The sequence below is a fragment of the Callionymus lyra genome, chromosome 17, assembly GCF_982586985.1.
Source record: "Callionymus lyra chromosome 17, fCalLyr1.hap1.1, whole genome shotgun sequence".
NCBI lineage: Eukaryota > Metazoa > Chordata > Actinopteri > Syngnathiformes > Callionymidae > Callionymus > Callionymus lyra.
The window spans coordinates 10,807,845-10,822,793 of record NC_141834.1 but is presented as its reverse complement, the minus strand read 5'-3'; the positions used below and the strand labels follow the sequence as shown (position 1 = coordinate 10,822,793).

The window sequence follows — 14,949 nt, the reverse complement described above, 5'->3', positions numbered from 1 at the left end:
ACAAAGCGCTTAAACAATCAAAACAATACTCAATAAAATATATACTTTAAAGGTCAAGATAATACTGAGAACAACACAGGAGTTCCAGAAATCAAGGAAAAGCCTGAACAAATAAAAATGTCTTGAGATGTTTCTTGAAGGATTCAGTAGATCATCAAGTGCAAAGAGAGAGGAAGATCGTTCCAAAGCTAAGGAGCAACAGCCTGGAAGGATTTCTCTCCTCTGGTCCTGAACCTTATTTGTTCTTTAATGAGTAAGAATCTCTTAGATCGACTGTTAATCAAACCAAAATAGAGAAATGGATGATCAATGACGCTGCCATAAAAATCTAAATTGTCGAATACTGAATGTAATTCTACGGACCAGCTTCATGGCACTTGAAATGTCATACCTCAGTTGGGATGGCTCCGTAAACTTATACAGACGATCATACGTCTACTCGTGTTGGACAAAGAATGAGCTCGAGTCCAGTCTTTGATCTTCGTCATCATCATCCGTCAGCATCTCCAGGCGAGGACTCTTTGCTGATCTGAACACTGGTTGGTCCAAATTGCCCATCATCGGTGTAGAACGGAGAAAAAGCTCTGTGTCCAGCTGGCTGTCTGTACCAACACTTCTGCACTTGATGAAGCCTGTGTCGCTGTTTAGAATCTGAATGGTGAAACAAAGAAATGTCCATTAATACCGATACACATGATGCACTAAAACACATCCGATGCACTAACGCACCTTTTGCAGCATATTTTCACCAACACACCTGATTTAAAGATATTTTTAGTAGTCCATCACGTTCCAATTATATTACATTTAAGAAAAAACAGAGACAGCCTCACGTTTGTCTTCTAGAAGTTCTTTCTAAAATGAGAATTCAGAAGATAAGAATTTGAATTAAATTTCAATGAAAAGTCTCGCTCTCGTATGTCTTCATGTAACACAAAAAAAGAGACATTTACGCATAAATTAATGTCCATAATAAACAAGCGATTATTTGTTACTTAATGATAGAATATCGATTGTAAGTATTGTTTACTGCATAAGTTCAAACCAAAAATACAAAGACAATCTTCCGACATATTTCCAGAGTTTGAAAGAGGAACACGTAGAATGATTGGCCAATTTTTTATCTCAGTGTGTGAAGGGTGGGGGTGAACATACTTGCCGAAAAAAGGGAAGAGCAAAAGTGAGGACTAGTATTCTAGAAGCAACTGATCTGGTCAGAGCTGCGTGGACACAACTGTCATCCATGTTAAAAGAAAAAATGATTATTCTCTTCTGGATTCATCTGCTCTTTTCTATGGGAGGCAACGTTGGCGCTAAAGGTAGGATCACTTTTTTCTATTAGCCTCTGTTGTATTGCTATTAAGCATCAGTGTTTTTACAGCTTAAAAAAAAGAGGAAGTTAATTGAAACTTTGATAGACTTTGGAGCGAGGCACTCAAAAGGATCTTTCATTTTGAGTTTACCGAAGAAATATGTAATACATAGGAAATGATCAGTGAGTGTGTAAAATACCAACATAGTAACACATTAATCAAAATCAATTTATAAAAACAAACTATAGAATATATATAATTAAGTTTAATTAATACTATTTTTAAACTATTTATATTTATACCATTTAAAAAAAATACCAATATTAACATAAAATATTTATATATTTAAAATAAAAAATTTATAAATAAAAAAAGATGCATGAAAGTGTGATATAAATGTGAGAATGTGTTCTTCTCAAAAACAGATGATTAATGTGAAAATGTTTTTTGTACAACTTTTCCCCCTTTTTGTGTTTTGTTAAACAGAGGTGTGTTACCGCGACAACTACTGTGTCACGTTGAATGAAGGTGAAATAACTGCAGAAGAAGGACTCTGCTTGGTGATTCCTTGCTCCTTCACGACATCGAGCTCATTCACCCCTCAGTACATACTTTGGTACAAATGTCCAAATAAAGGACTTTGTACTCGATCATGGAAACTAATCTACACCAACAAGAAAGACACAACCGTTGAAGACGAATTTCAAGGACGAGTGTCCATGTTGGAGCCTGATATGAGTCGACGGAACTGCAGCATCATCATCAATGACCTCTCACAGTCAGATTCTGGATCATACCTGCTCAGGGTTGAAGGAAGTTTAAAAGGAAAAACAGGTGTTTCTGGTTACACCTACGCAATGAAACAAAACATTTCCGTCAAAGGTACGACCACTTTCATTAATCATTTCTAATCACACGATCACTTGAGAAAATGTTTTTGATAAATGGCAGTTTGAGTTAGAGACAGTACATTCTAAACTATCGAAAAATTAAAACTGGATCCAGCCTTTCTCTTGTTTTAAAAATAAATGAACATTAAGACTGGAGACACTTCAGTTTTAAGAGAAGTTTTATAATCTTCTAACAGAAGGGGGCGCCCAAAACAAGCGGTGAACCAGAGCAGATGAGTCTCCACATTTTAAGAATGTTTCCATATAATAATCATAAACATTACTCTCAACCCAGTACTGCGTCAAACACCTACTCTGAAGGTTCCTTCACTGAAAGAGAGTCGGCTGGAAACATTGACCTGCACTGCTCCTGGACTCTGCTTCGGATCTGAGCCCATCATCAGCTGGAATTGGAAGGACAAGCAGAAGCGTCAAAGCTACATCGAAGGAAACGTCACCGTTCACACAAATTTTTCTCTTGGTTCTTTCATGAAACAGTACAGCTCAACGCTGACATTCAACTCTACACCGGAGCACCACAACAGCACAATCACCTGCACTGTCAAATTTAAAAACAACACCACGTCTAAGGATAAGACCCTGAAAGTTCAGAGTAAGCATGTCTCTCTTCTCACTCTCATTTCTGTCGTTGATTTGATGAATGATGGAGGTCGACGATAAAGTGGAGTTACAGTTTTTGTCATAATTATTTTAACAGATACATATTATTTTAGTTTAACTCTGTCCCCAAGAATAATCCAGACAAAATTCTCCTCAGTCCTGATCCCTTCAGATGAGACTCAAGCTTGTTTAGTTTTTCTAATTTACCTGCAGATGTAAAGACTCAGACGTCATGAAATGATCTTCTCTAAGTCTGAGTTGCAGTTGTGAGAGCTTTCCTGAATCTTTTGTCACGATGATGAAGTAAGAGCTTAATCAGACTGATAAAAAAAACACACATCGTGTTTTCACAGTGTGAAAAGTCCAGTGTGTTGTCGGCCACAACAAAAAAGAAACAAAACAGTAACTTCTCGTTCTCAACGTGATCTCTAACCGTGAGATTAAGTGTCTCGTCTTCAAAGTACCGTGAACACTCTTACATTTCATGATTCTTATCTTGACCACAGGCCAGTGGAAAAAGTTTCTGACCATTGAAATCCTTGTTCCCATTTTGGTGAGAGTTTTTTCGTCAGCAATCGTTTTTGGTTTGGTCCTGCGTTGCTTCAGGTAATTTTGATGTGTTGTTATATTACACTTTGTTGGTCGTTATGAATGAAAAACACAACTAAATGTCTTCTCAGAAACAAACAAAGGTCAGAAAATCACGATGACTCGGTCAAGATGGTAAGTTTTCTTTCAAAACCCTGTTACTCTAAACAACATCCAGCAATAAACAGTCTTTAAACTTACAGTTTGAAGATTCCAAGCCAGGGGTAGAATGCGAGGTGGTTTGCTTGGGTTCAGAAGAGGAGAAGTTAGTTGTGATCCTGTAACCAATCGGAGGGCAAGGCGATGGAACAGGAACAGAGACGAAACAGGTCAGGGACATGTGATCGGTCCAAGAGGAATTTTTCTTCATGCATATTGTAAGGTTCCCTTTAAAACCATCAAGTTATCCATCACAATACAATAAAATAACTTTATTCTACAAACCAGCAGTTAACCTGATGAGGCTTCTTGAAATATTAATCTCATTACCTGATCTCTGGTAGTTAACGCTTGTGTTGTCTTTGGGTCAAGGTGACCCGTTGTTATGTTCTGCGATGCTGAACCCAAGAGCAGACAGAGGCGAAGTTCCAGAGAGTACAAAAAGGGGTTTATTGAACGAAGGGGAAGCAGGTAGTTGAAGGGGAAGCCGGAGGGAGAGCGAGATCGGCGAGCTGGAGTGAGGGATCCAAGTTACACGGTAGAGTACGATCTGGCGCCGACCGCGGGGAATCCAAGGGTAGATGAAGGGGGTTGATTGAGGATCAGGAACAGGTGAGTGTGATTGGTGATGAGGACCAGGTGTGAGGTGAGGCGACAGGAGGAGTGGCAGACCAGGGGGAGGGGAACACAGCAGGCTGCTGTGACCACAACACCCGTTTGTGGTAGCCCTTATGTATAAGTTAATTTGTCAAAAGCCTGTTGTTTCTTATATTCTCTGAAGACTTTTTAAACATGAACAATTTCTGGTGCCTTTAGGAAATATTTGTTGAATTCAAAATCTTCTTCACATTTTGAGCAATTATTTAAAAAGAAAAAAAATGTAACCCTAGCCCTTACACTAACAATTTAATTGTTTTATTTATTCAATTTTTTCCAAGATTTTCTATATTTAACAATCTTCTTTTCTTTTTATTATTTCATTGTGTTTTTCTAAATCCAATTTCAACCGAACCGATGATTGTAAGTTATACTAGACTATAAAAAAAATTACAGTTTCTTTAAACAAAACATGAAAAGTTGCAATTTCAATTTGAAGTGTTTTTTGTGTTTGTCTTTCATCTATATCATATATATATATATATATATATATATATCACCTTTTTTTTAAATCAAATTCTAGTGACTTTGTCAACTTCCATTTCAACTGGGTTTTTTTTTCAATTAGGTGTTGGGGAATTTTAAATGAAAGATGCAGCTTACTCACAAGGTTCTGAAGAACATTTACCCCTCCTTAGATGATAGTGTCGAGAATAACAAGGTAGAAGCCGAATTAAGCACCAAAATAATTCTACTTTAAAATGTGTTTTGAATAGGAAAATCAAGCTGACGAAAACGAGGACTTCGATCCAGAGGAATCGTCTCCAAGACAATGATTCAATCGCTGCAGTTGCACCACAGATCACAGAAATCAAGAGTTGGCTTCAGTCACAAGGGAAAGAGAAAATCCATCATAATGTTATGGATACATTATAGTTTTGAAATCATCTCATATCATCTCTTGCATCACTTTTTTATGCTCCTCACTTGAATAAAAGGTTAAAAATTTGTTGTAACGCTCTAAAAAAAGAAATGAAAAGAAAGAGGAAATTGTGTTTTAATTATCATAATGAAGATCATTTTACGATCATTTATCTTCTTCTTCTCACTTCCTCCACCAACTCTTTTTCTCACCCATCATCTGATATCTCATGTTTCAATGTAATTGTAGATATGCGTTAATAAAATGTTCATTTTTACCAAGAAAATGCCTGTGTCTGTAAATAACAAGTGTTATTTAAATTTAGTTAGTTGAAAAGAAAATAATTTATTTTATAAAAAAAAATCTATAATGGTTGAGACTATGACAAAGACACCTGCAGGAGCCAAAGATCTCACTCAGGCAAGTTTTTACATATTATAGTTTGATATGATTCACTTGATCCGTAGTAGTAGCTCCACAACACAGATGGAGTGAAAAGAGAAATATATGTGAGGTTTAGACTAGAGCCGAACCCAAGTGCAGAAGTAAACAACCAGAAACAGAAATAAAAAAATGTTTAATCCCAATAGTTCCAAGATAAATAAAGTTCAAGTTTCTATATGAGAGTCCAAGGGAACTTAAATCTCACCACAAGTTGTGCGGGAAACAAAAACTCAAGGAGACTGAAACGACAAAATAGGCTCAGGATCGAGGAGAACAAAAACACTACAATTAATTAAATGTAATCCATCGTCGTTAGCACAGCCGCAGTATTTTCTCAAGACGCAAGCAAGCTGCACGCAACCCAGCAGTCAGCCTGAACCTCTGGCTCCTTCGAGCAACCAAACTGCTCTTCCAGAAAAGACTTGTGACCCCTTGCACCGAGTAAAGCTACGTCTCTGGTTGGTTATGCCAAAGCAGTCAAGGTAGATCTTTGCCAGCCTGCAAGAAAGAACCAGGACCGGACCCAAGAAGACTGTCAGCACTTTCCGCCGCCAAGCCTTCTTCACCGTGGTCCCTGGGGTGTAAGGCTGGATCAGATCAGTGATGTAAGGAGGAGCCTGACCATGAATAGCTCTGAAAGTAAGAACCAGAATTTTAAAGTTGATCCTGAAAGAAACTGGAAGCCAGTGAAGAGTTTTAAGGATCGGAGAAATGTGAGTTCTCCTACTTGAGCGGGTCAGAATTCTCGCTGCAGAGTTCTGAATCAACTGCAGACGAGACAGCTCCTTCTTGTTAAGACATGAAAACAAACTGTTACAATAGTCCAGACGAGAAGAAACAAACGCATGGATTACAAGCTCCAGATCATGTTGTGACAACATTTTCCATTTTTCAAGTTTAGAGATTTTTCTCAGTTGAAGGAAACAGTTTCTGGTCAGTTTTCTGCAGTGTTGAACAAGAGACATGTCTTTATCAAATACAACACCCAGGTTTCTCAGGCTCAGTTTGACAGACTGACCTAAGTCACCCAAGTACTGACTCAACCCTGGAATCTTATTGTGGTAACCCGAGGGTAATGATGCACGCACACTTGGAGCTCAGTTAGAGAACTTTACTTGAGAAGAGATCGTCATACAACAGTCCAGCATTCCATACATTCCGTAGGCGGTGCAACACACAAACCCGCCCGTAGAGAACACAGATAAAGGCACAAAGGTTCCGGGGTGCCATGAGTGCAACCTTAAGTCAGTCTATAACACTTCTCCCCCTTTAAGTAAACACTTAGAATACGGTTAAACCAATAAACTAACTTTGCCTGTATGTACCCTTGTACCCGATACCGAAGTACTATTGCACTTTTAATTCACATTTCTCCAGGCCATCAACAACATCCGGTATTGCACAACATTTCTCTTTATCACAACAGGCCTAAACAACCTGATATGGCATAACACTTTTTTTTTTTTAGTTTATAAGTTCAGTCTCTCTGGAGGCTGGTGTTGCCTCTTTGACCGTCTTAGTGACACATTAGAGTCCACAGCCTGGGCAACAGACGGTGCTCCACTGGGAGGAATTTGGGCAGGGGCAGGTGAGGCAGTCTGCTCAGACAATTCCTCAGGAGGCAGCAACCGTCCATCAATGCCCACCGGTGCTCCACAGTCCATAGAGCCGCTCACACTATCCTTGTGAGCAGCACTCCGAGACCCCTCCTCCTCTACGTTAGTGCGGGCCCGCACGTGATCCTGGTGCCTGCGAACCTGCCTGCCATCCAACAGGTCCACCACAAAGGAAACTGGACCAGACTGGAGGTGAATAACCCCTGGCAGCCATGGTGAGCCAGCGGCAAAGTTCTTCACGTACACACAGTCCCCCTGCTGCAACAGCCTCTCTCTTGCATGTTGGTCCCGTCTCACTTTTTGGTTCTCCTGCGATCGGGCAACTTTTGCCCCCACATCCGGGCGAAGGAGATCCAGATGAGATTTGGGCTTCCTTCCCAGCAACATCTCCGCTGGAGACAAGCCAGTGGTTGTGTGTGGAGTAATCCGATACTGGAACAAGAAACGTGCCAGCTTAGTCTCTAGCGTGTTCCCCGACATTTTCCTCAGTCCATCTTTCAGCGTCTCCACAGCACGTTCTGCTAAGCCGTTGGAAGCAGGGTGGTACGGCGCAGACCGGATATGTCGGATTCCATTCTTCTCCACAAACTCTTTGAACACCTCACTGGTGAAAGTGGGCCCGTTGTCACTGACCACTGTATCCGGTAGCCCGTGGGTGGCAAAGATGCTTCTGAGCGTGTCAGTGGTAACTGGGGCTGTGATCTTTGACATGAGGTGTGCTTCCATCCACTTTGAATGAGCGTCCACTAGCACAAGGAACATGTGACCCATAAACGGACCAGCAAAATCCAGGTGAAGCCTGGACCACGGACGGGCCGGCCACTCCCAGGGGTGGAGAGGCGCAGGTGCGGGCATCTTCTGGTTACTTTGACACTGTGAACATGCCTTGACCTTTTTCTCCAACGCAGCGTCCATCCCTGGCCACCATACAAACGACCTGGCGAGGCTCTTCATTCTTGACACCCCGGGGTGAGCTTCATGCAGCACTTCCATTACCTGAGCACGTCCTGCAGGTGGAATAATCACTCTGGAGCCCCAGAGGATACAGCCATCCAGCACACTGAGCTCCAGCTGTCGCTGGACATAGGGCTTGAGCTCCTCCTGCTCAACTGTTACCGGCCAGCCCTGCAGCAGCCATTGCTTTACTTGTGACAGCGCCGGGTCTCTTCCCGTCCACTGTTTGATCTGCTTTGCGGACACCGGGGAGTCAGACAGCCTGTCTAACAAAAACACAGTCTCTGGAAGGAGGTTAGCTTGGCTCGGTGACTCTGGGAGGGGAAGACGGCTGAACGCGTCTGCATTTGCATTTTCACTTCCTGCTTTATACACAATACGATACTGGTACGCTGACAAAGTTAATGCCCAGCGCTGCACTCTTGCTGACGCCATGGGTGAAATACCTTTAGTCTCACCAAACAGGCCCAGCAAGGGCTTGTCTGTGAAAATGGTGAATGGGCGACCATAAAGGTACTGGTGGAACCGTTTCACAGCAAAAACTACAGCTAGCCCCTCCTTCTCTAGCTGCGAGTAACCCCGTTCTGCTGATGTGAGGGTACGAGACACGTACCCAATAGGCTTCTCCCCTCCGTCCTCCATACGATGCGAAAGGACTGCCCCCACGCCGTAGGCTGATGCATCACAGGACAAAACAACTTCCTTGTCTGGGTCAAAGTGCACGAGCAGCGTTGCAGAGTGCAATAGTTATTTTACCTGTTGGAACGCTGTCTCTTTATCCTGCTGCCAAGTCCAGGAACAGTCTTTGTGCAGGAGCTGATAGAGTGGGGCAAGCACAGTGGAGAGTTCAGGCAAAAACTTCCCATAATAGTTCACTAAGCCCAAGAACGACCGGAGTTCTGCCACATTCTTTGGGCTAGGAGCCTCCTTAATCGACCTCACCTTCTCTGTCATGGGGGAAAGCCCCTGAGCTGAAATCATATGACCCAGGTAGGTGACACTCGGAGCTTGGAAAACGCATTTACTTCGCTTCAACCGCAGCCCGGCCTCCTTCATTCTCTGCAGCACCTGGTCGAGGTTTTTCAGATGCTCCCCTTCGGTCTTACCCGTCACCAAGATGTCGTCTAGGTAGACAGCAACATGGGGAATGTTCTGCAGGAGGTTGTCCATGGTGCGCTGAAAAATGGCTGGGCTGGACGCAACGCCGAACACCAAGCGATTGTACTTGAACAGGCCCTTGTGGGTGTTGATGGTCACATATTGTTTAGAATCCTCGTCCAGCAGCAGTTGTTGGTATGCGTGACTCATGTCCAGTTTGGTAAATGTTTGTCCTCCTGCCAGTGTGGCGAATAAATCCTCCACTCAGGGCAGGGGATAAGTGTCCAGTTGTGAGGCTTGGTTGATTGTCATTTTGTAATCACCACATACCCGCACCCCACCATCTTCTTTCAGCACCGGCACAATTGGGGCTGCCCAGTCAGAGAACTCCACCGGTTCAATGACACCTGACCGCTGCAGCCTGTCCAGCTCCGCTTCCACCTTAGCCTTCATAGCGTATGGCACTGTGCGTGGTTTACAAAAACGTGGCTTTGCGTTGGGGTCCACGGTCAACTTCACTGTTGTGCCTCGGAGGGTGCCAAGCTCATCCTTAAAAACATCTGCATACTTTGATAGGATGTCCCCAACCACCCTCATGTGCATGATTTCCCCCCAATTGAAGCGAATTCTCTTTAGGAGGTCCCGCCCAAGCAGACTCGGTCCCTCCCCCTCTACCACTATCAGCTCCCCTTTAGCTGACTGGCCTTCATACATCACGTCTACTTCTATAACTCCAAGTAGAGGAATGCACTCACCAGTGTATTGTCTCAGTTTGATGTCCGTCTTTCTTAAAGCGGGCGCCTTTCCAGAGCCCCGCAACCTGCAGTAGGTGGTATGACTAATCACTGAAACTGAGGCCCCCGTGTCCACCTCCATCGTCATTTTTTTTCCATTTATTTGCAGCGTTGCGCAGATCGGGGCTGCCCGGGGTTCCCTGAGGTCCATACTGAACATGTTGAATGAACACTGCTCCTCAGGTCCTTCTCTTTACAAATGGTGCGTTTTCCTTTGGGGTTTTGACTCTTCCCACTCCTTTTTCCATTGCTTTTTAGCACCTCTGCACTTCTTGGCTATATGCCCCTTTTTCTGGCAGTTATGGCAAACAGCATCTCTAAAACCACAGTCATTAGCGAGATGCGCTCCCCCACACCGGTAACATTCGCATGACTTCATCGGCTTTCCTCTGCCCTCTTTAAACAGACGGTGAACAGTGCTCTGTGGCACAACGGCATTAGCTGCTTGAATGTCTTTTGAGTTATTAGCTGCTGTTTCCATAGCATGAGCGATCTCCAACGCCTTCTTGAAAGTTAGTGTACATTCACCTAGCAATCGGCGTTGAATGCTGTCATTATTGATACCTCAGACCAACCTGTCCCGTAGCATGTCGTCAAGCACCGGTCCAAACTCGCAATATTCCGACAGTTGTCTCAGCTCCGCGATGAATGCAGCAACCGAAACTCCCTCTTTGCGTGAATGTGTGTGGAACTTGAAGCGCTGAACAATCACTGACGGTTTGGGGTTGTGATGCTCCTGCACCAGCGTCACCAATTCCTTGAATGATAAGTCACCTGGCTTCCGTGGGGTTGCTAAGTTGCGTATCAACTTGTACGTCTTGGCACCGCACACACTGAGGAGAATCGATCTTTGATGTTCCTCCTTCTCAATGAAATTCGCCAGGAAAAAGTGCTCCAGTCTCTCGACATATTCGATCCAGTCACCATCCTGCTCGACGAACTCACTGAGCGTGCCGAACGTAGCCATGCTACACGCTAGATGCTACACGGAACTTCTTCTCCGACCCTAACTTCACGACACTCCGTCGTATATGTTTTAATCCTCGTCGCCAAAAGTGTGGTAACCCGAGGGTAATGATGCACGCACACTTGGAGCTCAGTTAGAGAACTTTACTTGAGAAGAGATCGTCATACAACAGTCCAGCATTCCATACATTCCGTAGGCGGTGCAACACACAAACCCGCCCGTAGAGAACACAGATAAAGGCACAAAGGTTCCGGGGTGCCATGAGTGCAACCTTAAGTCAGTCTATAACACTTATCATCAGGAGCAATCACCAGAGTTTCAGTTTTGTCCACATTAAGCTGTAAAGTGTTTTCACTCAGCCATTGTTTGATTTCTAGCAAACAATTGACTAAGCTGTTCAGCCTTTGGGGTTCAGTTGGATCAAAAGAGCAGTAGAGCTGGATGTCATCAGCAAAAATGTGATAAGAAACATCTGGAAATCTCTGAATGATTTTACCAAGGGGAATCAAGTACAGCAAAAACAATAAAGGACCCAGAACAGAACCTTGAGGGACTCCACACAACAGATCTGCCGATTCAGACCTCATTTGATTGGCAGATACACTAAAACTGCGCCTAGAAAGGTAAGATGAGAACCATTCTAACACAGACCCAGACAGTCCCACTTCATCCCTTAGTCTTCTCAGCAGGATCTGGTGATCAACTGTGTCAAAGGCTGACGACAGATCCAAGAGAACCAGAACAGTGAATTTACCAGAGTCAGCCGACATCATGATGTCACTGGACACTTTCAATAAAGCTGTCTCCGTAGAGTGATGTTTACGGAAGCCAGACTGAAACTTCTCATGGATGTCGCTCTGATCCAGGAACAAAGACAGCTGCTCGGACACCACCTTCTCCAAGATCTTGGACAAGAAAGGGAGCTTAGAAATAGGCCTGAAATTACTGAGGTCAGTTGGGTCTAAGCCTGGTTTTTTGAGCAGAGGCTCCACAATGGCATGTTTAAATGCATTGGGAAAAACCCCTGTGGAAAGGGAGAGGTTTACCATATTGGTAACCCAGGGGCCAATTACATCAAATACTTTGATAAAAAGCCTACAAGGAAGGACGTCATCTGAGCAAGAGGAGGGTTTCATCTTGTTCACTAGTGCTGAAATATCACCCAAAGATACAGCAGTGAAGGATGACCAAGAGGAGGAGATGGGCTCAGAGACAGTAGGGGTTCCCAACAAAGGGGGAGAGATTTTCTCTTTGATCAATTTAATTTTGTCAATGAAAAATCTCAACAATGCATTGCTGTCAGCTTCACAGAAGACCGGCGTGATTTGAGGAGCAGGAGACACGAGAGAATTAATCGTGTCAAACAAAACTTTGGGGTTTTTCCTATTTGCTGCTACCAGTTTTCTGATGTAATCAGATCTAGCAGTTTCTACCATCTCATTGTAAGAAGTCAACAGATCCCTGAGGTGAAGTCTGTGCACCTCAAGTTTAGTAGACTTCCAGAGACGCTCAGTCTTTCGACAAAGTCTCTTCAGACTCAGGAGATCTTCATTTGTCCAAGGGCACCGTTTTTTCTGAATTTTCAAGTTCGATTTAACAGGTGCCACAGGTAAAGCTTTCCCAGAAGTTGACAATTATCAAAGCCTTCAAGTCCATTACTTACCTGAGTAATTAATATTGTTCCTTGCATGATATCAAAGCAAGCATCATCATTCCATTACATCGTTCTTAACTGTTCTCACTTTTCTCTTTGTTTCTTTCAATAAATCCTATAAAAAGTACGTCAGTTGCCTTTACCATTTTTCATGTTTTTGTATAATCAATTTAAGAGCCTCTTTCTCAGAAAAGAACATTAATCACGACAACAAGTAGTAACTTCAGTAAATGAGATTGATTAAAACTAGTGTTTCATAGTTAATTAATAAGGCAAATTAATTAATTATTATCCATGTCAATTTAATAGTTTCCATTGGACTAGAATACAAGGGTGGTGCTCCAACTTCAGGTAATTTTACCCAGAGGCAATTTTTAAGTTAAATCGACCAGAACTTAGATGTTCGGAAAAAAAACGTTTTTATAAGGCATATAACATTACTACACAAATAAAACTTAAGACAGCACTGTAAAATGTGTTTCTTGCTCCTTCACGTGATAAAAGATTGTACTTGCAATGTTGTGAGAACTTGACTGCAGTGAATTTAATTATAAAACAAGAGAATACCTTTCGAGTTGGTTTCCTGTTTTTTCTAATTTGCTCCCTCATGCTTAAAATTCACCTTTACTTTGTGAATTATTCATTTATGTCTTTTAACAAGTTTTGTATGTATTTATAAATGTATTTGATTGTTTTTACAAGTATTTATGGATGTTTGTATGGATGGATGCGTTATTGCTGCTGGAGCAAATAATTTCTTCTCCAGGGAATCAATAAAGTATCCGTCCGTCCGTCCATCCATCCATCCATCCATCCACTGGTGGAGATAGTGGACAACTATAAGTACCTCGGTGTGTGGATGGACAGTAAACTGGACTGGTCCTGCAACACAGACCATGTGTATAAGAAGGTTCAGAGTAGACTGTACTTTCTGAGGAGGCTTCGATCATTTAACATCTGCAAGAAGCTCCTCTGCATGTTCTACCAGTCTGTGGTGGCCAGTGTCCTGTTCTATGCTGTGGTGTGTTGGGGTGGAAATGTGTCCAAGAGGAGTGTCAACAGGTTGGACAGGTTGATCAGGAGGGCTGGTTCTGTGGTTGGAATGAAGCTGGACTCACTGGTGACAGTTGCTGAGAGGATATCATTGAACAAACTACTGTCCATCATGGATGATGACAGTCATCCTCTGAACACTGTCATCAGTGAGCAGAGAAGCAGAATGAGTGCACGAATGCTCCTACCCAGGTGCAAAACAAATAGACTCAGGGACTCATTCATCCCTCGGGCTATTAAATTGTACAATTCTGAGTTCGGGGGCAGGAGTGGAGTGAGAGTATCTGGATGTTCTGTTCCATGTTAGTCTTTGTATCTTTGTCTTTGTTGTTTTTCTTTCCTTGACCTATGTTCTTTGTCTTTGTCTTTAGACTTAGATTGTGTCATCTTGTTCTTCCTCTTTATGTTCTTCTTATTTTATTTTTTATGTATTATTTTTTATTGTTTATGAAAAATTGCTGGCTATTGTAAAAAAACAATTTCCCAAAGGAGACCTCCTGAGGGATCAATAAAGTTTTACCTTACCTTACCTTACCTTACCTTACCTGCTTCCTGTACCAAATGGGACTACAGTTGACATGGACAGCTACATGGACAAAGTAAACTTCCTTCGCTACAATGCTGTCTTTTTGACATTTGCACAGACGCCTGAAGCTAATGCAGTTGAGCTGTTTTCAGAGGCCCGGTCACTACAGAGACAAAATGTGTATATTATTATCTTATGGTTGGCTACAGAAACCCAATAAGAAGTGGAGCTAAAGAGGAAGGCTTCCATGGAGGTGCTAGCATCACATGGAATTAGCAAAGTATACTTGGTGTTGCCCTCCAATCTAGAGAAGTTTGACTTCCCGGCTCTTTTGGAGGACCTGACCAAAGACCTTCCAGAGATCAGAAGTCAAGCTCTTCTCCTGGCTCTACCAGCGCTCACACCGGAGCTCATCGCCCAAAAAAAGGAGGCTTTTAAAGCTCTAGTCTGGGCAGCTGCCTCGCTCTCTGGTGGGATTTCAACCCTCCCTGTTCCCTTCGTGGCGTCCATGGTGGATTCTAGTGTAGCAGTTCGTATTCTGTCAAAGGCACAGACATCTCTCTGCCTCGACGAAGTTTGAACTTTGGGTTAACTACACTTTAAGTCGCACATTAGACAATAAGAAAGTTGATAAAGCAGTGACCACTAAACTAACAACCACTACACTGACGCACACTAACAGGAAGTGAAACGACTCTCTTAATAGAAAAGTGAGCATTGAAGATGAACTGTGACTTCCTCTTGATACCATTT

The 14,949-nt window shown here is 42.8% G+C and overlaps 2 protein-coding genes and 1 pseudogene across 3 annotated transcripts in view; all 3 read left to right on the top strand.

Moving 5' to 3' along the window:
- LOC148062389 (myeloid cell surface antigen CD33-like) overlaps window positions 1-5,370 on the top strand; it is a 40,791-nt gene extending 35,421 nt beyond the window's left edge. Inside the window, exon 7 of the mRNA XM_087812083.1 lies at window positions 4,945-5,370. Within this exon, the coding sequence (XP_087668209.1) occupies window positions 4,945-5,004 (60 nt within the window). The 3' untranslated portion in view covers window positions 5,005-5,370. The remainder of the gene's footprint in view (window positions 1-4,944) is intronic.
- On the top strand, window positions 1,199-3,430 carry LOC148062390 (myeloid cell surface antigen CD33-like). 2 transcript variants are annotated; one of them, XM_087812089.1, is made up of 4 exons: window positions 1,199-1,319; window positions 1,800-2,195; window positions 2,499-2,816; window positions 3,178-3,430. In XM_087812089.1, the coding sequence occupies exons 1-4, from the start codon at window positions 1,244-1,246 to the stop codon at window positions 3,180-3,182; spliced, it is 795 nt and encodes a 264-aa protein (XP_087668215.1). In that variant the 5' UTR covers window positions 1,199-1,243; the 3' UTR covers window positions 3,183-3,430. The 2 variants fall into 2 exon arrangements, with proteins under 2 accessions (XP_087668215.1, XP_087668214.1); XM_087812088.1 differs by having other exon boundaries at window positions 2,499-3,430.
- Window positions 5,371-14,248: 8,878 nt separating the features above from the next.
- LOC148062388 (interferon-inducible GTPase 5-like) lies at window positions 14,249-14,776 on the top strand (annotated as a pseudogene).
- The last annotated feature ends 173 nt before the right edge of the window (window positions 14,777-14,949 follow it).